The sequence below is a fragment of the Epinephelus moara genome, chromosome 11, assembly GCF_006386435.1.
Source record: "Epinephelus moara isolate mb chromosome 11, YSFRI_EMoa_1.0, whole genome shotgun sequence".
Taxonomy (NCBI): Eukaryota; Metazoa; Chordata; class Actinopteri; order Perciformes; family Serranidae; genus Epinephelus; species Epinephelus moara.
Genome location: NC_065516.1, coordinates 28,851,449 through 28,871,604, shown reverse-complemented (window position 1 = coordinate 28,871,604; position 20,156 = coordinate 28,851,449). Strand labels below are relative to the sequence as shown.

Genomic DNA, 20,156 nt, shown 5'->3' with positions numbered 1-20,156 from the left:
AACTGGTTAAATTACAGTTACACTTCATTCATGTTAATGTCTGAGGAGAGCTCAGAGCACCTTAGCAAGAAAGATCACACATGGAAAAGAGAATTTATTTTCATAATTTAATGCTTAGATTAAGTCTTGATGATAGGGAGCACTTCAAATGTTATCTGTTATCAGGGATACTCTTGTTTTTCCTTTTTAAACTTGTGACATATATCACATGCAAACTTTCATTATTCTCAGCATCGTCAAGAACTTCTCAGTCTCGCTGCGAGTAAGATCACTAATCTGAAGAAAAAAGACATGGATGACAAGTTCATTATTTGCTTGAACAAAGTGTCAAAACACTTCCCTCCGTTTATGGATGGGTGAGTCTCTAGTTCTGCTTCGTTTTATTTATGCTGTCTCCTGTAATATAAATCGAAATTGAAAATTACTGTGTGTAAATTGCCCTTTATCTGATCCTAGGCATGGAAATTAAGTAATTTGCTAACCTGTCTTATGTGTTATTGTAACTACATCTTTATTTAAAATGCTTCAGGTTTGTCAACCACGTGTTCTCCCTCCTGCCAAAGCTGCACGGCATCTTAAAGACTAACTGTTTGGAGTGCGTGCTGAGCCGTGCCGATGTCATCCCAGACATCTTTCTGCATCTGAAGACCACAGGCTTTGTTCAGATGATGAGCCACAGGTAAGTACTAACCATACTCTTCTCCATGATCTGGATCTTTATTGTCTTTGGTTCAGAGATCTCAGCAAAAAAGAGACATTTATGAATTGTTGTGTGACTTTGCGCAAACAGATGAGACCATTACTGAAAAGACTGACTTAACCTGCCAGCCTGTACACTGCATTGTAGTTTGTTCTCCAAAGATCTGGCATTAAATCTCCTGACATGTTTTTTCACATACAAGCAGATAGCTGCAGATTGTTTAAAGCGGTGATGTCACTTACGCAGAAGAGTGACACATTTGCATATGCTTTATATTTGTGTTACAACCATGTCTCTGCATATTGCTCTTCTGTTCCCGCAGGGATGAAGCAAGGCAAAGAGTGTGTCTGGATATCATCCACAAGATTCTTGCCCACCTGTCTCCAGTTGAGCTTCAGGAGTTCCTGGGAGCTGTAACAGCGTTCGTGTCCCATCCATCACCGGTGTGCAGAGAGAGGATGTATGACATCCTCATGTGGATTCAGGACAACTACAGGTACTGTGAGCCCTTTAGGCTTCTGCTCTCAAACAATTTCACACTTGTGTGTCTTGGTAAATGCCACCACCTATCACTTTTTCTGATCTGACCCAAGGAAGGTGACTGCGTAATTGTAACTAGCAGTCAATGTGGGGCAAAATAAAGTCTGAATAGCTAGACTAGCAAACAGTACACATTCTTCAGCATAGTTTTTATGGCCACTGGACTGCATTATGCATGTGTAGGGACAGGTAAACTTGTTATTCATCTGATATTAATGATATACTGTGTTTTTTATTGTTCCAGTGATGCAGAGAGCATGGAAGACAACACCTCATTAGAGGTTTTGAACACAGCCAAAGAAGCACTACTTCAGGGACTGTCTGAAGAAAACCAAGGCCTTCAGTACGTACCCACCATTTCTCACTTGCTTTTATTTATTTCATCCTTTCTTAAATTATGCAGGAAAGTGTGATCTGACTGAAAAAAAATTGTCTATTCTGTGTTCAGGCTTTATGTTCGCAACTTTTGGAGTCAGGAGAAGCGCCTTCCTGCAGCAACCCTGGAGCGAATGTTGACAGTGCTTCGTTCTCTGTACTCCTGTCAAATAGAAAAGTGTTTCTTAAGCTTGGCTACCAATCTGCTGCTGGAAATGACCAGTCAGAGTCCTGACTTCAAACGAAACATGTTTGAGTATCCACTGTCAGAGTGTACCTTCCAGGTCAGTTGTACTTCTCTCTGGGTCCATTAAAAGTGAGCAGGCTTGAGTGAGTTTTTATTTGTTTGTTATCAGTGAGCCTGATGTATAAATAAAATGTCTCCACTCTCTAGGACTATGTGATTGATTCCAACTGGCGCTTCAGGAGCACAGTGATGACTCCCATGTTTGTTGAAACCCAAAGCTCTCAAGGCCCAGAGAGCGTGGCGGCGACGCAGTCTGGAAGCATGAAGGGGAAACTCCGAGCCACTCAGACTTCATTAGAGTTCAGCCAAACACAAACAGCAGGTGCATCTTGAATTCCATATCCTGTTGTTGAAGCAGTCATAAATACAGAAGCGTGAGCTGTACCTGCAGTTTTGCAGTCAGAAAATTTTCAGGTAAATTTACCTTTGATGTTTTTTTCCCCCAGGTCGACGTACAGCATATAACTGGCTGACGGGCAGCAGTGTGGATACACTAGCAGAGTACACACTTGGCTCTGAGTCTCTCTCCTCATTATTGGCGTTTGATAAGAAAGCAGAGAGGCAAACGGCGAGGAGACCAGTAGGAGAAGGCTTTGGCCTAAGGCGCCTCACTGCATCAACCGATGAAGTGGATAGGCGCACTAGAGGTTAGTCTCTGAGAAGGAAATACCCACCTGGTTAAATATGTCATATAGGTATGTTCCAAAAGAGAAATATTGGGTGAAGGTTTCTGCAGTTATAACTAGTTTGCTATCTGAACAAGGGCGGATTGGTCGTCAAAGTCCCTTTACATCTTTCTATGAAAGCCCGCCTTCTAGCGTTATCTGAGATGCAGGGTTGCATATTGAGAATAATAATAGATTACATGATTATAGCACCAAAAGTGAACTTGATCCGCTAGTCTATTGTGTCCAAATAGTTAATGGGCTTAACATTTCAAAAGTGATTATTCTGAGCTGTTGTGTGTCCACTTTTTAACTGTAAAAGGTGTACGTCAACATGCTCGTTTTGCTGGGAAACTGAGATAAAAATTATGGTAAGCTACAGCCCCAAAAAGCTTGAACCGATTAAGATGTATTATTTATTTATTTATTTACTTCACCTGCTTTGGTTTTAGTTTTAGTATTTCTACGTTATTGTAATTCTGTTAATGTGTCTGTATTTTGTGATTGTGTATCAACAGCAGAAAATGAGCAGCGTAATAACATCCTAAGATTGAGACGCAGATTCCTCAAGGATCAGGAGAAAGTCAGCTTGAATTATGCACAGAAAGAGATCCAACAACAAAGACAGAAAAAGGTACAACAACATTATGCAGCAACAAATATGCTGATACACATTCATTCTGCAATTTATTTCCAAAACGCTGGATTGCAGCACAAAAAGGTTATGAGACTGATCACTGTCCAGTGCTTACTGTCTCTAAATTCTCTAAACTGGTAGTGTCTCTAACCATCGGTGGTTCTGTTGGGTGTCCCACAGGAAGAAAAAGCTGATCAAAGGCTGCGTAAAGAGGCTCAGGTGACTCTCTATCGTAACTACAGAGTGGGAGACTTTCCAGACATCCAGATTCCACACAGCAGCCTCATCGCCCCCCTTCAAGCACTCGCACAGGTGAGACTGACACTACGCTCCATGTCCTTTTAATGTGAATGCATACAGACAATACATGTACCCCCGCAAAAAACTTTTCTTTTCCTATATATTTTCATTTAGAGAGATCCAATTTTAGCCAAACAGCTGTTCAGCTCCCTGTTTGCTGGAATCCTCCAAGAAATGGAAACACACAAACCAAGAGGGGAGAGCGGGAGGATTAAAGAGGAGCTGCGGTGCAACATGAACACATTCCTGAGCAAGAGCACGCTCTGCTTCCCTCCATTTATAGCATGTGTGCAGGTATGACCTTCAGAAACTTGAAACTCTGCTTGGAAAGTCTTTAATCTGAATAAAAATGTAATGGCATTCAGAATGAAAGTAATACCTGTATTAGTTATACTCACTGCATTTACATCCAAAGTCAAACACTGAATTTATGTGAGAAGGATCTTATATTAATATTCCAATTTGTCTCCTCCATAATTCTCTATTCCCTATAATATTTTTGAAAAACACACCATGAGTCTTACACACCTGTAAGAATGCAAGACAGATTTTTAGTCCAACTGTAGTGAAATCATGCTGTTAGCAAATCAAGTAGCCAGAAATTAACTTTGCCATGCAGTGTTCCAATATGCTGTTGACGCCTTGTTATCTTATAGCGTGATTGATAAAGTCACATCTCAAAACTATAAACTTTAAGGCTGAAAGCTGATGATCTGAGTTAACACTGCTGGTTGTGTTGTTAGGACATGTGTCACAAGAATAAGGAGCTGCAGCAGCTCGATCCAGGAGCCATCAGCTCCACTTGCCTGATGAGTCTCCAGCAGCCGTCAGGCATCCTGCTGCTGGAAGAGGGCTTGTTGCAAGGGGGTGGCCAGAATGATCCTCCTGCCAAGCGGTCAAGAGGACGCAAAGAAATCCCCCCAGACACCAATAAATGGATCCACCTTGCAAGGTATTGCAGTGTTGTTTACATTGATATGGATTCTGTCAGTGTTGGCTTGTAGCTGAGTAACACTACAACGTGTCTACTTTATGAGGACAAAATTGTGATAAGACTATGAGTTAAGGTGCAGTTGTTTTCTCCTTAGATAGACAGGGCATAGTTAATTTCTTCGATGTAATGATGCTGTTTTAACACCAGTTCATCTTTTAATTCCAACTTCCATTGGAGACAGTTTCATTACTACATTTATGTACCTTACCTCTGTCACATTTTGTCGGGAGCTGCATTGCATGTACAGATCAGTCACCTTTGGATGGTTTCTGTTGCTTTTGTTCGGCGTAGCACTAAGTGTGCTCTTTGTTTCCTCTGTTCTCCAGGCTTTACAGATCTTTGGAGGATTATGACGTTGTGCGTGGCATCTTTAGCGGTAAAGTTGGGACCAAGTCGATTACCTGTGCCGCACTTCAAGCTGAAGCCAACACTGACTTTGCAGAAGCTGTGAAGCTTTACAATGAGGTATACAATGAATCTAGCATATTGATTAAGTAGCATGTCAGCGCACACGGATTGGTGCAGTTTTATCAGATTGCTGGCTGTATGTGTTGCACTGTAGTCTAAAGATTGCACACTCTCTTCTATACCGGCAGGCGCTGAACACTGAGCAGTGGAGTGATGAGGAGCCAACTGAGTCTGAGAAGGACTTCTGGGACATAGCTGCAATGGAGGCCTACGGTCATCTGACGGAGTGGAAGTCTCTTCAGTACTGCGCCACTGTGAACATAGATGAAAACTCCCCTCCCAACCTTGAGAAGATGTGGTCGGATCCACTCTACCAGGTACTAGATCTGACCTTTCACAGTTAAGGAATTCTCAGTCATGTGCCAGGAAGAGCTGACAAACTGCAGGTTTTGATTCAACACAGAATGGCGTCTTTCATCTCTTGATCAATGTGCAGTGATGGCTTGGAATGAAAACCTACATGAATTAATCTCAGCCCTCCATAGCATGCAAATTCCCCTCCCAGACTCTTCAGTCATCTTTAGTAATACAATACTGTCTGTGATGGTGATTGAAGCTTAGATTTGACAGAAAAATATAATACAGTAGCATATTATAGCGTGATAAAAGCACTGGAAATAAAGATGTCCTTTTAGTCATAACGCAATGCACGATTCACATGTAACATACAGTCTCTGGATTCTTAAAATCATGTCAGTTTGTAGGTATCAAGTCTATGCACCAGAGTTGTATAGCTTTTCTCATTTAAATCTTTTTTCGTTTGTGTCAGGAAATGTACCTGCCACACATGATTCGCAGCATGTTGAAGCAGCTGCAGCTGGGTGAGACGGACCAAACTCTTCTCAGCTTCATCGACAAAGCCATGAAGGTGGAGGAGCGCAAAAAGCTGCTGGAAAATCGTTACAGCCAAGACCTCAGCTTGCTCTACATCCTGCAGGAGGACTATGACCGTGCAAAATACTACACCAACTACGCCATGCAGCTCTTTATGCAGGTCTGCTGTTACAAGTCACCTCAGAGTTTTAGAATGACAGAGATCATTATTAAGTCATTCCTTAAAGCAGAAAGTGCATGTATGTACTGTACAGTATATTGTGAAATAAGATGTAGATAGAATTTAAACAGTCTGCAAAGAAATATGTGATGAATTGGCAGAGAATATGCAGAAATGCATTTGGACTCATGCATGAACTCAATGTCTCTGCCTCCTCTAGAATTACTCCAGTGTGGATACACTGTTGACTCAAAGTCGGCTGACCATCCTGCAGTCAGTGCAGGCCTTGACTGAAATCCAGGACTTCCTGCTCTTCATTAAAGGAGACGGTGAGTGGAGATATTGTCTTTAAAACTCAAACAACAGTGAATATCATAATCGAATGAAGAGTTAATGGGTTATTCCCAGCTCCCTTTTTTTGTTAGAATGACAGAATTATTTCTCTGCAAACAGTATTTTTTCCCGCTCTGAAAATATAGTAACTTTAAGTTTGTTTCATTCATTAGTGTCTGTGAGCTCCCTGAAGCGGCTCATCAGATTATGGACTGAGCGGTATCCTGATGCTAAAGCGGATCCAGTGAATTTATGGGATGATATCATTACATCTCGGTAAGAAAGGTTTTAAAAGTAATATTTTGCTTACAAATTCTTTAAATTAACAGCTGACAGAGTGTCAAATTTAATCTCTATGTTTCAGATGTTTCTTCTTGGACAAGATCAGGGAAAAGCTGAGAGGCCACGTTCCCAGTGACACTATGGAGGTGGACGATTCAGAAGACGCAGCAGTTGACGTTGACACAATAGTAAATAACTGCAAGTTCAGCATGAAGCTACAGATGGCCAACAGCGCGTGGAAGCAGGTGAAGAAACAACTGTGAATGCTACTTTCTTTTTGTGCTGTCACGTGTTTACCACAAACTCACCTCAGGACACGTACGTTGTTTTCAGAATAACTTTCCCGTGGCCACCAAGCTGCTGAAGGAACTTCACAAAGAAGCCAAAACAAACAGAGGCTGGCTGCTGCGCTGGGTCCACAGTTTCAGCCGCTACAGCCATAAACGCAGCCATGTGCAGGGTCCTGTGGAGCAAATCAGTGCCATGCTGAAGATTATCCCACTCCTGGGTAAGCAGGGAAAACAACTCCTGTACTTGATTTTGGGGATTAAACAATTGAAAATGATAGAGAGCCTGGCGCCTGGTGGCTTAGTGGGTAGAGCAGGCGTCCCACATATGAAGGTGATGTCCTTGCTGCAGCAGCTGTGGGTTCACTGTCCTATCTAATAAAGCCAAAAAAAAAAAAATCTTTAAAAGGGGGAAAACTTTTATCTTATTAGGTAAAACAGATGTTGACAAAGTTTTCCTTTGGGTACATCATTTACAGTTGAAAAAAAGGTAATAAATTGCAATATATGGCAACATATTTTACCGCAATACTCAGCATATCGCAACATATTTAAAATCCCAATAATTAATATTGTATTGTGACTTACGTATTGTGATATCGTATCGTGGATGCTCAGGTGATTCCCACCCCTAGTGCCCTGTTCATTCAGTGTTAGTGACTAAAGGCACATTCACACCAGGATAGTCCGGGGGACTCGGTTCGATTGGGCAGGGAGTGCTGAAAAATTTTACACATTCATTTGGTTTAGTTCACTTTCACACTGCACTTTTTAAAGCGGACCAAACCTCCTGGACAACATCACGCAGCTGCTCGTTTGGGGGCAGTATTGCCACCGACCAGGAAGAAAAAAAGCATGAGGAAGAAAAAAAACCCGGCTCATCGATTGGCCAGGACCGAAAACGGAAATCCATCCCCTTCAGTCGCGGACCCTAATATATTGCTGTTGCAGTTTTTTGTTTTTTTTTACCTTGATGTGATACTGATCCATCGACCGATTAAATCAGCGTGCCGCGATCCTCTCGCTAAACAATTTAAAAACTGCTTCTCCCTGTTTGTGCTGTTGGCTTTTTCTTCCTATCCAAAATGCACTGCGCTCTACATCACTTTGTCTCTTTAGTTAACTTCCTCTCTTTGGTCTGCTGGATAGTCTGTTTGTATTTCCCACTGTAAGCAAACCGCACCAGGGTTCACTTGCAAGTGAACCAAGACCCCCAGTTTTCAAGCGGACCAGGGTTCGCTCGTTTGGTCCGCACCAGTGTTCGAATGAGCATTCACACCACTCCAAACAAACTAAACTATCCATAGAAGTGGACCAGGGTTCGTTTAAAGTGGACCAAATAGCGCCAGTGTGAATGCGTCCTAAAACACATTGTGTATACTTGAGGTCTAACACACATGTTGGGTTCACATTTATGTTTGCTTGCTAGAAATCTTCTTCTTTGTTGCCTCTGTTGATGCATTGCTATGTGTGTTGGTGTCGATCAGCAGAATAGTGTGAAACCTGTGGCAAATTCTGCATGCACAATGTAAACAAAACAGGGATTCACGAGCAAAAACACTGCTCTAAAGTGCCTCTAGTAGTCACAAAAAAAAAACTCCACAGTGTACCTTTAAGCCTTTTGGCACTTCAGCATCGGAGTTTAAAACATTATAATGATTGAACACATTAGGGCTGGGTGATATTCCGAGTATGTACAACATGTTTTTAAGCAGGATCGCACACTTTTTGAAGCTTTTTAAATGGATTGGTCAGAGTTATATGAGTTGTATTAAGTTTAAAGAAAAAACACACATTTTAAATATAAGGTCATCGCAAAAAAGTGATTAAAAATGATCTATCTATTAATAACTGATCCACAGTTATGAGTCACTGTGGCCAATAGGTGTATCTGAAATGACGTGAGATGTGACTTCAGCTGCTCTTGTTTCCTGTTGAGATGTTTCATGTCAGCTCTTATCTCTCTGCAGAGGACCTTCAGGCTGACTGTCAGAGTGCCACAGCTAAAGTATTCAGATACCAAAAGATACTCCAGGGTACGTCTTTCCACATCCTGGCCACAGCTGTAGGCAAGAGCCCCTCGGTCCTGGGAACTGTTGATGCTGGGAAAGCAGAGAAGGTCGCAAAGCTCTCTGGAGCTGCTTGGCCCAGTGAAAATCCAATGGTACTCCACTTATATTCTTTAGTATTATTTTCAAACATATTTAACACATATAATGTACGGTATGACAACAGCATGTACAAAGAGTCAGTGTAAATGAGAGAGGTGACAAACTGTTTTACCTTGCAGAAAGTGGAAATGGGGCTGCAGTTAAAAGCACTGAAGCTGCTGTGTGATGCCACCAGAAAGGCTGACGAGGAGCTTCAGTCGTATTCTCAGGACTGTGTGGAAAGCAGCAGCATCACTGAGACATACATGGCTTTGGCTAACTTCTGTGACAAACGACTGCGAGAGGAGGAGCAGAGTGATACCGGTGAGTAATAGGACTCATCGTGTGTCTTTGTTGAACCATTATTTTGGCTGTGTTTCCATTCTTTTGCATAACTCTCTCTCCAGTGCTGCTGTAGCTGTCCATTTGTTGTGCTAACTTATATAACATATTTGTTTATTGTGTTTCATATCATAGGCCCACAAATATTGATCCATATCTCATATTTATCAGACTTTGCTCCTCTGCCTGACCCTCTCTGTGTCCAAGGCTGCTCATTTATTTTAAAAGGTCAAGGCTGTCTAATTATTCCATATCATCACACTATTATTAATACAAACAGTAGGGTAAAAAGTAACTTATTACACCACACAGAGAGTAATATTGAAAAGTAACTTTTTACTTTCAAATGAAGGTAACTAGTAATATGTAATAAATTACATTTTGAGAGTAACACTGTTTACTGGAGAATGCAATCTGGGGATTTTTATTTTAAACACCTTTTACACTGAAATAATGGTGCTCTGCCTTTAGAGGGCGCTCAGTATTAATGCACGGGATCTAACTTGATGTCTCCAGCTCAAGTTTGGCTGAGGACCTTTATCCTTCGCTCTCACTGTGTCTCCTGATGCTCACCTCTGCCACTCATCTAATGAAAGTGAAAATGGCGTAAAACAATCTTATTAAAAAATAAGTGGTCGGCAACATCATAGGATAAATAATGACCTGAATGGCTTCGAGAATTTTATCACAGAATATTTAAGGTTATATTGAGACATATATTGTATTGTGTTTATAGATAAAATTATACGAAATGTCTGGTTTTGGATCAGATAAATACCTGATAAATAAAGGTATTTCACCACACAGATCATAATGACCAGAGATATCAAAGGCAGAACTTACTATAAACAGTATAGTGTTATTTTTGGGTAAGAATCTGACAAGTGCACTTCCTGCATCAGCCGGTCATTTCCTACATTTTTGTGTTGTTTGTTACAGAAAGCCAATTCCCAGACCTGATGGCGCTGCCTGTTCATGTAGTGGAGAGCATGTTGAAAGCACTGAAGATGAATTCAGAGGAAGCTCGCCTCAAATTTCCACGTCTGCTGCAGATCATTGAGTTGTACCCCTCTGAGACACTGGACCTCATGAAGAAAGAGGTTAGTGTGTTCAGTCCAGGGATGAGGTGGAGGAGGAAACAGAAACACAGTTTTTCCCACTTTGCATTAGCAAAAGATTTTAACCCCTTTCCTTGGCTGGTGTAATGTTGTTACATAAAGATTTGTTTATCAAAGTGTCATCCAAATTATAATTGTCTTTTAATTTATAGCAGGTCTTTGTTTTGTGATGGTCTCCAGCGATGGTTCTAGAAAGCTTTACTAGCTGAGTTATCCCTGGGTGAGAAAAGTCTAGACAGGGAATCTGGGAGTATTACAGCCCAGTTGCCACAAGAAAATCTTGGCATTGTACGTTTCAACAAACCACGGATATGTTACATTTGCACGTTTCATATCGTATCAGAGCTCTAAAGTGATGTAGTATTTGAGCTGACTTTGTCATCAGGATATGGTGGATGATATGTCACCTGCCGAAACATCTGCCAAGCTGCAGACTGATGTTTGAGACCAACATTGTTAAATTACGGAAGTTAAACACTACTTCAGACCTGTACTGAGGAGGCTGCGATTTGTTGCAGTATCCTGTAGTGTACTTGGGCTTTTGTTGTAAGTGCTGACAGTGATATCTTTCCATGCCCAGATGATGTCAATTCCCTGCTGGATGCTCATTGGTTGGATCAGTCAAATGGTCGCCCTGTTGGACAAGCCGGAAGCTGTGGCTGTGCAGCACTGCATTGAACAAATTGCAGAGAGTTACCCTCAAGCACTGGTTTACGCTCTTATGATCAGCAGTGAGAGTTACCAGTTTGAGGACTCGGCTACAGGCCACCAGCAGCAGGAATATGTCAGCAGGTAAAGTGCCTAATGTTTTGTTTCAATGAAAGAGGAAAAAAAAGCAAATATAGTATGTAAAAACGTCTACTTATCAATACTGTGCGTATGTGTCTACAGGCTCAGGAGCATGCTGGACAAGGGAGGACCTGTGAAGAACTTTGTGGATGCGCTGCAGCAGCTCACAAACCCTGAGATGCTTTTTAAGGTAATGAGTGCAAGTTCAACCATAAATTAACCAAGCTGCTACCCACTTGTTATTGATTATTGCCATTTGGTCTTCACAGGATTGGTGGGATAGTGTGAAAAACGAACTGGAAAAACCGAGCTTTGACAAGAAGCAAATGAGCAACATGTTTGACGAGATGTACTCTTCACTCGGGGATCGTAACAAGGACAGTCATGGAATGTTTCGCACCAAATTCATCAAAGTTTGTAGTTTGCTTTGATCTTTTTAAGCTTTTGTATAACAAAGCGTGTATATTCTACAAAAGTGCAATTTTCAATCTATTTTCTTTTTTGTTTGTTAAGAAATTTGCTAAAGAAGTGGAGAAACTGCTGGGATCTAAAGGCAGCAAGCTGTTTGAGAAGAGGAAAGACAAAAGCTTTGTGCGGCGGGTGGATGAGCTGGCAGCATCCATGCGTGGATTTCAGAAGGAACCCGGGAACCTGAAGGAATACTCGCCCTGGCTGAGTGGATTTAAAGCAGACACATTCAGCAATGAGCTGGAGATCCCAGGTCAGTGCAGCTGAAAACTCACACTATTAAAGTCAGACGATTTGAACTCTGTAAATGATGTATATTCTAGTTTTGACAAATCCTGTAGAGGCCACAGTAGACCCTGTGTAAAGAAAATAAATAAAAAGTTGAAATAGTTAAAATTAATCCATAAATGGTTGAAATAAATGGTGGTGTTGATGGAGGGGTATTAAATTCATCTGACAGTTCTGGGGTGTTCCTGACAAAAAAGGTTGGGAACCACCGATTTACAGAACATAATTTTTTCCAATTTCAAAAGTAAAATATTCTTTTAAATTCTATTCACTGATGAAGATGTTTTCTTTCCTCTCATTGCAGGACAATATGATGGCAGATCTAAACCTTTGCCAGAGTATCATGCAAAGATAACAGGCTTTGATGAAAGGGTATGCTTCTATTGTCTTTTACTGTTGAATAATAATTTAAAGGGAACCTATTATGCTCATTTTCCCTTTGTCTAAGGCACTCTGTTTTAGGGCTGTCTCTTTACAGTAGCAAAACTTTCCACTGTGAAAAAAGGGCATATCCAACCGATCTTAAATTGGGAGATATGAACAACATGGGCATTCAGGATAATATGTTTACCTGACGTTAGCATGTAGCTTCATGTAGCAGTGTAGGCTACGTTATGTCAGTGCTTGCAGTAGCGTGCCTGGAGCAGATGATCATATAAAGAAGTTTGTCATGAGCTGATGTCAGCTGGTCTTGAAGTCGGTCAGAATATCAGTGTGGATTCATGCCCTGCAGGTAAAAGTGATGTCCTCTATCCGTCGCCCCAAGCGTCTCATCATCCGTGGTGACGATGAACGTGACCACCCCTTCTTGGTGAAGGGTGGAGAGGACCTCCGCCAGGACCAACGCATTGAGCAGCTTTTTGCCGTGATGAACATTCTGCTGAGTCATGACGCCACCTGCACACATAGAGGCATGCAGCTGCGCACCTATCAAGTCATTCCAATAACCACAAGGTACTGGGCTTGTCGTGATGCCATCCATCATTCTGTCCTTCCGCTTAAACTTAATACATATACTGATTACACAGATTGATTGTCTTTGACAGCAGAATCCAGCAAGAGATCAAACTTGATATACCAAAATTATTAAACTGATGTTTACCTGCTTCTCATGGCTGATAACTGATATGATAACTGATAATTTCACATTTTTGTGTTTTAAAAAGAAGTGTACAACCTGTAGTTTATGAACACCTGAGGGTAAGAAAGGCTAAGATGTAGTGAGCAAGTATGGCTGATTAATATTCCATAGCTCTGACTGAACCAAATCAACCTAACATCACTATTGATTAATCACTATTAATTTATAATTAATGGTAAGAGAGAGGGAGATGACGCCCAGTGTTACTGTGTATTTCTCTGGTGTATCTGTAAAGTGTATAAACTACACTGTAGAGTGGGGTCTCCACTAACAGAGACAAACAGTGACAGCTGACTCATATGAACATCGGCAGCTCTGCGTTACATCTGGTGTATGAAATGTTAATATCATCACGCTGCATTTTTATAAACACACCCAGGCGTCGTCTCCCCATCCCACAATAGACTTGTCTACAGCTACCAAGTAGAATAGCGATGCGCTATTGATTTTTCTCACACATTAATACTCAACTCAAACAAACAAGCAGCTGTGTCTCACACACACAAGCAGCCAGAGAGAGAGACGTGTTTCAGGCTGGGTTGATACAAATAATAGCTAACTGTAGCATCACATTACTAGCGGTTATTAATAAGATCAACAACAGAGCCGAGCCTTTGAAAAGCTTGGTGTTGGGTGTAAGCCTCTGCTGCTAATAAGCTCGTGCTAACGCTCTGGAGACAGTCCTTCAGCGCTGTGTCTAACCTGGGTTGGGCAGTCGGAGATCAGATCCTCGGCGCAATCCTATTGTCTTCCTCTGGAACTGTAAAAGACGTCCACACCGCAACATCTTTTGCCCTCTAGACAGCGTGCTGCACTTGTTGTTCTTCCTCTTCTCTGCGTTTATTGGCGGCTCGCAAACCAAGTATAAAAGTACATGCGTTGCCACTCACTGTGTCGAGTGGGTAGATGCTGCCCTTGTTAAGTTAGTGAAAGCAGTCTGGCATAATGAAATAATGCATCATTTTAAAAATGTCTCATTATCAGCCCGATATATATTGTGCATCCCTAGGTTATTTGTTCTTTAAATTATTTTTTTGTGACAGGAGCTGATCATCGGCACCACTTTCTGACACTCCTCTTGTGCAAAATAAAAACAGCCAAGAAACTTAATTCACCATTTTCATTGCCTTTACAGAATTGGTCTCATTGAATGGATGGAGAACACCTGTACTCTGAAAGACTTCCTGCAGAGCACAATGACTGATGAGGAACAGCTAAGGAAAGGGAGGTACAGTATACACATTTCACTCTAATAACTTCAGTGTCATTCCAGTGAGGAAGTTGAAATGACACCTTCAGGCCTATTAAAATGTTAACTATAAACTGGGATTTTGATTTCCTAAAGGTGTGTTGATGACTACAATAAATGGCTCCAAACCATTTCTCCAAACTCAAGTGGTGTTGTGCTATACAGTGGGGCTTACAAGTAAGTCTGCTGAATGTTCACTTTTGTTCCTCAGCTGAATTTTGTTGATTGTAATTCACTATTCACAGCATTTATAATCTGAAACCAACTGTTTTTAACATTAGGGGATGCTGTAGGAGGAAAAACTGTCATTGTTTTATTAAATATGAGCTTCAGCATATTTCTCTTTTGTCAGGAAAGCGAAGCGCTCTGAGACTGTCAACAACTTCTTGAAAGTGTTGCAGCACGTGCCCAGTGATCTCCTCAAGTAAGTTGAATCTCTCTGTGATAAAACTGCTCATGAGGGTTAACACCTGCTTTAAAACAATTTCTTTCATTTCATTTCTTTTTCAATTTCTAGGAGAGCTTTTCTGAAGATGTGCAACAGTCCTGAGGCATTTCTCTCCCTGCGCTCCCACTTCATCAGCTCTCATGCCCTGCTGTGTGTCAGCCACTGGATTCTAGGTATTGGAGACCGCCATCTCTCCAACTTCATGATCAACATGGAAACAGGAGGCATGATTGGCATCGACTTTGGTCATGCATTTGGTTCAGCCACACAGGTTTGTCATGCTCATTTCACTGAGGGCAGAAGTTAAAATGCAGAACAGTAGATAGCTGGTTTGACCATATGGTGCTTTTGTGTGATTGTGCCCAACTGTACTATATTGTATTTCCTCACAGTTCCTTCCTGTGCCCGAGCTCATGCCTTTCCGGCTGACCCAACAGTTTGTGAATCTAATGCAACCCTTGAAGGAGTCAGGTTTGATCCAGAGCACCATGGTCCACTCTCTCCGAGCTTACAGGGCTGAGCCCGACCTTTTGCTGAACACGATGGATGTGTTCGTCAAGGAGCCCTCGCTGGACTGGAAGGTAACCAGTCACTCCTGCTACAAAGATCCCTTCAAGCACTGAATTTCTGAACTGTCTGTGAAATACAGATATGACAGTGATGTCAGTACAAAAGGGAACGTGTGTTAAATGGTGTGAATCTGTGTGACAGCATACAGAAAAGATTCAATAGACCGCAGTACAAATCACATTTCCCTCTGCTATCACACAGAACTTTGAACTGAAACAGCTGAAGAAAGGAGGCACATGGACGGACAGCGTGAACACCAAAGAAATCAACTGGTATCCCCTACAGAAGGTGAACTTTGCCAGGAGAAAACTAGAAGGAGCAAATCCAGCTGCTATAACCAGGTACATCATCAAATCATAACATGGCACACCAATAATTAGGATGTCTGTAATGTCACACTGAAGGTTTGTTAATTAAGATGAGTCACTGTATAAGCTTGTATTGATAAGATCAGTTATAATGTAAATACTGCTTTAACTGTCTAAGGGTGTGTCTTGCTTTGGTCTGAATCAGGGACTAATTTTGTTACAAAGTTGTATAATTGCCGAGAGTTGGTTCGTGTTCTCACGGCAGCATTTACAAGCGGACCAGATTAAATGCCTTGTGTGAGAAAGCTGCTCTTGATTGGTCAGAATTTCCATGTGGGAAAAATCCAGGAAGTAAACAAAACGTTGAAGAAGAGTACACTTGCAAGATAAATGTGACACTTTCTAATGTCACAATGGAGGGACAACTACGCAGGTTGATTTTAGCACTGCTCATCGTGGACTATATTGCTGTCATTGTTCATTTTAGTTAAATGAAGAATTTTTACAATGAAATAAATCGAAGCGGAACCACTGGTGCTTTTACTCTGAAGTACCCAGCTTGTCTCAGGCTGGAAGTGCTGGAAGTGCAAAAGTGATTTACACGGTGCACTGCTGTTCCATGTGACAAAGGGGTCACGGTCTGGAGCACTGAGGATATAAAAACACACGTCTCGCCTGCCCACACTGTCACTCAGGAGAGTGCGGTCTTGATGGATGAGGGAGTGTGTGTGCAACATATCATGTTTGTGCTGGTGACTTAAAAAAATGACTTGACGATTAATACTCAGTGTGTAATTAGATGTTGGTTTGTTTTTCTTAGTGAGGAACTGAAGCTGGGCTTTGAGAAGGACGCTGCCTTCCCAGGGATGCAGTCTGTGGCCTCAGGGACCGAAGAGCACAACATTCGTGCGAGGCTTCCAGCTGCAGGCTTGCCGGTGGAAAAGCAGGTGGACTGCCTGCTTGACCAAGCCATGGACCCAAATGTGCTTGGCAGAGTTTGGGCAGGCTGGGAACCATGGTTCTGATCGATTTAATATTTTCATTGATTTGTGAAATATACTGATAATAACTTGGGAACAAATGTGGTCATAGGTGAACAGCCATGGGTGGTACAGATGTTTAGAATGTTAAGAAATATGTAGGAAAGAAAATTTGTCAAACTGTGTGTATTGTTTAGTGATCTGAAGAAAAGATCCCTGTCTCCCCTTTTGTAGCTGTGAAAAATCATTTTCATGTATCGACGCAAATTTTGTATGGCAGGATCAACATTTTATCTCAAACTTTACTTAAAATCAAGAAATCTGTCTTGTAAGATTCTTGTTTTAAATCAGACAATACGGGCACAGACACCATATTGTTGGCTATTCCTCGCACTTCAATTGTATCTGAAGAGAACACATCATTACCATCATTTATAAATGTCTTGTGTCTTCAGTTTAAAAAAATAAAAATAAAATGTTAACAGTGTTTGAGAGTGTGAAGTACAGAATATATGATCACTTTGGTCATCTATTTGCAACTGATTCATATTGGAAACTTGAACAAATTTAAGATTTTATAGGATATGAATTTAAATACAACTTGACTTAAAGGAATACAGCAAGGTATACAGCAGGTCAAAATTTAAATTAGTAAAAGTTATCACTAAATACTTGCTAAAATAATGACATTCCCATCAGCTGCAGCCTGATCAGGTTGCACAGGTAGTAAATAATGTCTGTTATTGTAGTATAAATGTCACTGAACTACATTGTGGTTATATCTCAAGCATTGTTAATCGTGTCTGTTACAAATGAGACTATTACATTCTGCTGTCTGTCCTCACTCAATACGAACATTTGCACAAACAATAGCATTTGTTTATCAAATTGTGCAGTATGTACATGTACAGCATGCCAGTTAGGCGTATCCATTTCCATTATTTCTTCATTACAGCAAAAACTTGAAACTTTATTTTAAGAGCATTTCTTTCAAACAAGTAAAACAACATTTACATTGAAAACAAATTTTATTAGCTAGCAATTTAAGGCTCAAAGCTCAAAAGAATCTCAACTTCTTCTTTTTTTCAAATCCATACAAGATTATTCTGGACAGTGGGTGATTACATCAACATAGGTCACACAAAGTTGTAAGCGCATCATCACATCAATAAAGAGCATAAATCACTGTTACATTTTTAGAATTGAATGTAATCGAGCTTTTCACATTTCATTAGAACAAATGTGTATTTTTATATTATCATTTCATCTAAACCTTTTCTTTGTTAGTTTTCTACAACGATGATCATGGTAGTCATTATACCTGACAACGTCAGCATGTTGTCATTGTCGTTAAACATGTTAGCATGCTGATGTTACCATTTAGCTCAAAGCATTGCTGTGCCCAAGTACAGCATAGCAGAGCTGCTAGCATGGCTATAGACTCTAAATCTTAATGTTTTAGGAGACAGAAGACTTTAGAAAAATTCAGTGGTTTCATCTACACAATGAGAACCACAAAACGACTGTCCAGAGCCCTGCAGTGTGCGCTGTGGAGAGCTATCGCTCAATATTCCAGTTGCAGAGCTCCTTTCGGTTTCCTGCTTAGATGGTCAGCAAAGCGCTTTATGATGCTCTGCCGAGACCTATGATTAGAAGAACGGCGTGGGGTGCTCTGCCGAGATCTATGACTGGAGGAGCGTCGTGAGGTACTCTGCCGAGATCTACGATTAGAAGAACGTCGCGGGATGCTCTGCCAAGAACTACGACTGGAGGACCGCCGTGAGGCACTCTGCCGAGAACTACGACTGGAGGAGCGTCGTGAGCTACTCTGCTGAGATCTACGATTAGAAGAACGTCGTGGGGTGCTCTGCCGAGATCTCTGATTAGAAGAACGTCGTGGGGTGCTCTGCCGAGAACTACGACTGGAGGAGCGTCGTGAGGCACTCTGCCGAGAACTACGACTGGAAGGGCTTTGTGAGGTGCTCTGCTGAGATCTAAGGTTTGCCGACCCCCCGCGTGTTGGCTGCAAAGACTCTCCTTGTGCTGAACGCCTCGAGTTACTTTGCAGAGTTCTTTGATTAGTAGGAGGCGCTGACGTGCTTCTCTGAAATCGTTCTGGGCTTTGGGTTCTGCGTTCTAGTCCCTGCTGGAGGCTTCTCTTACAACTCTCCAGTCTCATTTCACAGCGCTCACCATAGTATGGGTATTGGCACTCACAAATTGCTATGAAAGTTCCTTGCACTACAACACACTTGCCATTTTGTCCACAGTCTACTTCAGAGCAGAGTTCTTCTCTGCTCCCTAGCTCTTCATCACTTTTAATAAAGATGGTAAACTTCCCCGAAAATTTCCCACAGTCCCAGGTAAAGAGGTGGTTGGTAAGAGATGAGCTTACTGGGGTAACAGAGTCCTCATCATCTGATTCTTCCACTAGTGTAAGTGTTTTTCTTTCCTTTTTAAAGGCATGCACTGCTGTGTATGTCTGGGACAAGCGTTTTCCAAAAATGGTTTCCTGACATTTTTGTAGTTTCTCTGCTACATTTAAACACTTTTTAAACCTCTGAGGTAAGCACTTTTTAATAGCTTCTTTAACAGCGGCAGTCTTGGTGTAATGGCCTTTAACTTGTTTGGCTACAGCCACTGTAACTGTTCCTTTCTCTACCTTAGTAAATCCTGACAGAACATGTCTGTTTAGTATTGATAGGTCATGCTTTGAGTTGTGTGTCATAAGTGCAACAACCATCCAGTCATACCTGTCATAAGTTTTGGCCAAAAATGCCCTGATACGTCCCTCTATTTCTCCATGTTTTTTTGTGTCATCAATGCGCTCAAAGATGTCCCTTTCTATGTATGCAGCACTATCAGATAAGCAGCGCTGGTGTGATGTCATCAAAGCTGAGGCAGACTGGGATGCAATCTTGTGGAGAGCATTAACCCTGGCATTGGTGTTTGTGCCTGTGAATTCATAGTACTCCTCATTGAGCATGTTGCCTTTACACATAAGTTCATTCAGATACAAAAACTGGACTTTGATATCTTTTTCATGACATCTTAATCTATCAGCCAGCAGGTTTCCAAGGTTTTGTGTTATAGATGCATGTTTAGCTGTCAAGAACCGGTGTAAGACCAAAGTGCTGTCTGCATACTGGTTGTAAAATGTGACAAACTTCTGTTTGAGAGCCTCCTTTTCTGTGTCAGTAGTTGTATAACTACTCACTAACTCAGTGTATTTAATCCAGGCTTTCTCTATGTTGCTGATTGGAATTTGGTAGGCACCAGCTGCCCAGGCGTCCCATTTTAATTCTGCACGAAAGGTTTCCAGTTTAAAATGAAGACCTCGAAGTTCAGATTTGATAGCATTCAGTGTGTCTGCCTCTGGTATTAGTAGCAGAAAGGTTCTGATCACTGCAGCAAGGGGTGGCCCAACTACTGGCCACGGCTCTATACTGTTAACAAGTACCTCTCCAATCCCCTTATAGTTTT

General features: G+C 41.5%; 1 protein-coding gene across 2 annotated transcripts in view; it reads left to right on the top strand.

The window, feature by feature from the left end:
* The window catches only part of prkdc (protein kinase, DNA-activated, catalytic subunit), a 39,167-nt gene extending 21,670 nt beyond the window's left edge, over positions 1–17,497 (top strand). For both annotated transcript variants that reach the window (XM_050056846.1, XM_050056845.1), the window contains 34 exons: positions 232–356; positions 530–679; positions 1,023–1,196; positions 1,485–1,583; positions 1,689–1,899; positions 2,010–2,184; positions 2,309–2,509; positions 3,046–3,161; positions 3,345–3,476; positions 3,579–3,758; positions 4,208–4,416; positions 4,785–4,923; positions 5,055–5,243; positions 5,696–5,920; positions 6,141–6,249; positions 6,427–6,529; positions 6,618–6,780; positions 6,869–7,043; positions 8,793–8,986; positions 9,113–9,296; positions 10,254–10,414; positions 11,013–11,224; positions 11,324–11,411; positions 11,491–11,634; positions 11,735–11,942; positions 12,282–12,349; positions 12,711–12,931; positions 14,254–14,346; positions 14,464–14,544; positions 14,720–14,791; positions 14,885–15,086; positions 15,208–15,396; positions 15,587–15,726; positions 16,514–17,497. In XM_050056846.1, the coding sequence (XP_049912803.1) occupies positions 232–356; positions 530–679; positions 1,023–1,196; positions 1,485–1,583; positions 1,689–1,899; positions 2,010–2,184; positions 2,309–2,509; positions 3,046–3,161; positions 3,345–3,476; positions 3,579–3,758; positions 4,208–4,416; positions 4,785–4,923; positions 5,055–5,243; positions 5,696–5,920; positions 6,141–6,249; positions 6,427–6,529; positions 6,618–6,780; positions 6,869–7,043; positions 8,793–8,986; positions 9,113–9,296; positions 10,254–10,414; positions 11,013–11,224; positions 11,324–11,411; positions 11,491–11,634; positions 11,735–11,942; positions 12,282–12,349; positions 12,711–12,931; positions 14,254–14,346; positions 14,464–14,544; positions 14,720–14,791; positions 14,885–15,086; positions 15,208–15,396; positions 15,587–15,726; positions 16,514–16,718 (5,337 nt within the window). In that variant the 3' untranslated portion in view covers positions 16,719–17,497. The remainder of the gene's footprint in view (positions 1–231; positions 357–529; positions 680–1,022; positions 1,197–1,484; positions 1,584–1,688; positions 1,900–2,009; positions 2,185–2,308; positions 2,510–3,045; positions 3,162–3,344; positions 3,477–3,578; positions 3,759–4,207; positions 4,417–4,784; positions 4,924–5,054; positions 5,244–5,695; positions 5,921–6,140; positions 6,250–6,426; positions 6,530–6,617; positions 6,781–6,868; positions 7,044–8,792; positions 8,987–9,112; positions 9,297–10,253; positions 10,415–11,012; positions 11,225–11,323; positions 11,412–11,490; positions 11,635–11,734; positions 11,943–12,281; positions 12,350–12,710; positions 12,932–14,253; positions 14,347–14,463; positions 14,545–14,719; positions 14,792–14,884; positions 15,087–15,207; positions 15,397–15,586; positions 15,727–16,513) is intronic.
* The last annotated feature ends 2,659 nt before the right edge of the window (positions 17,498–20,156 follow it).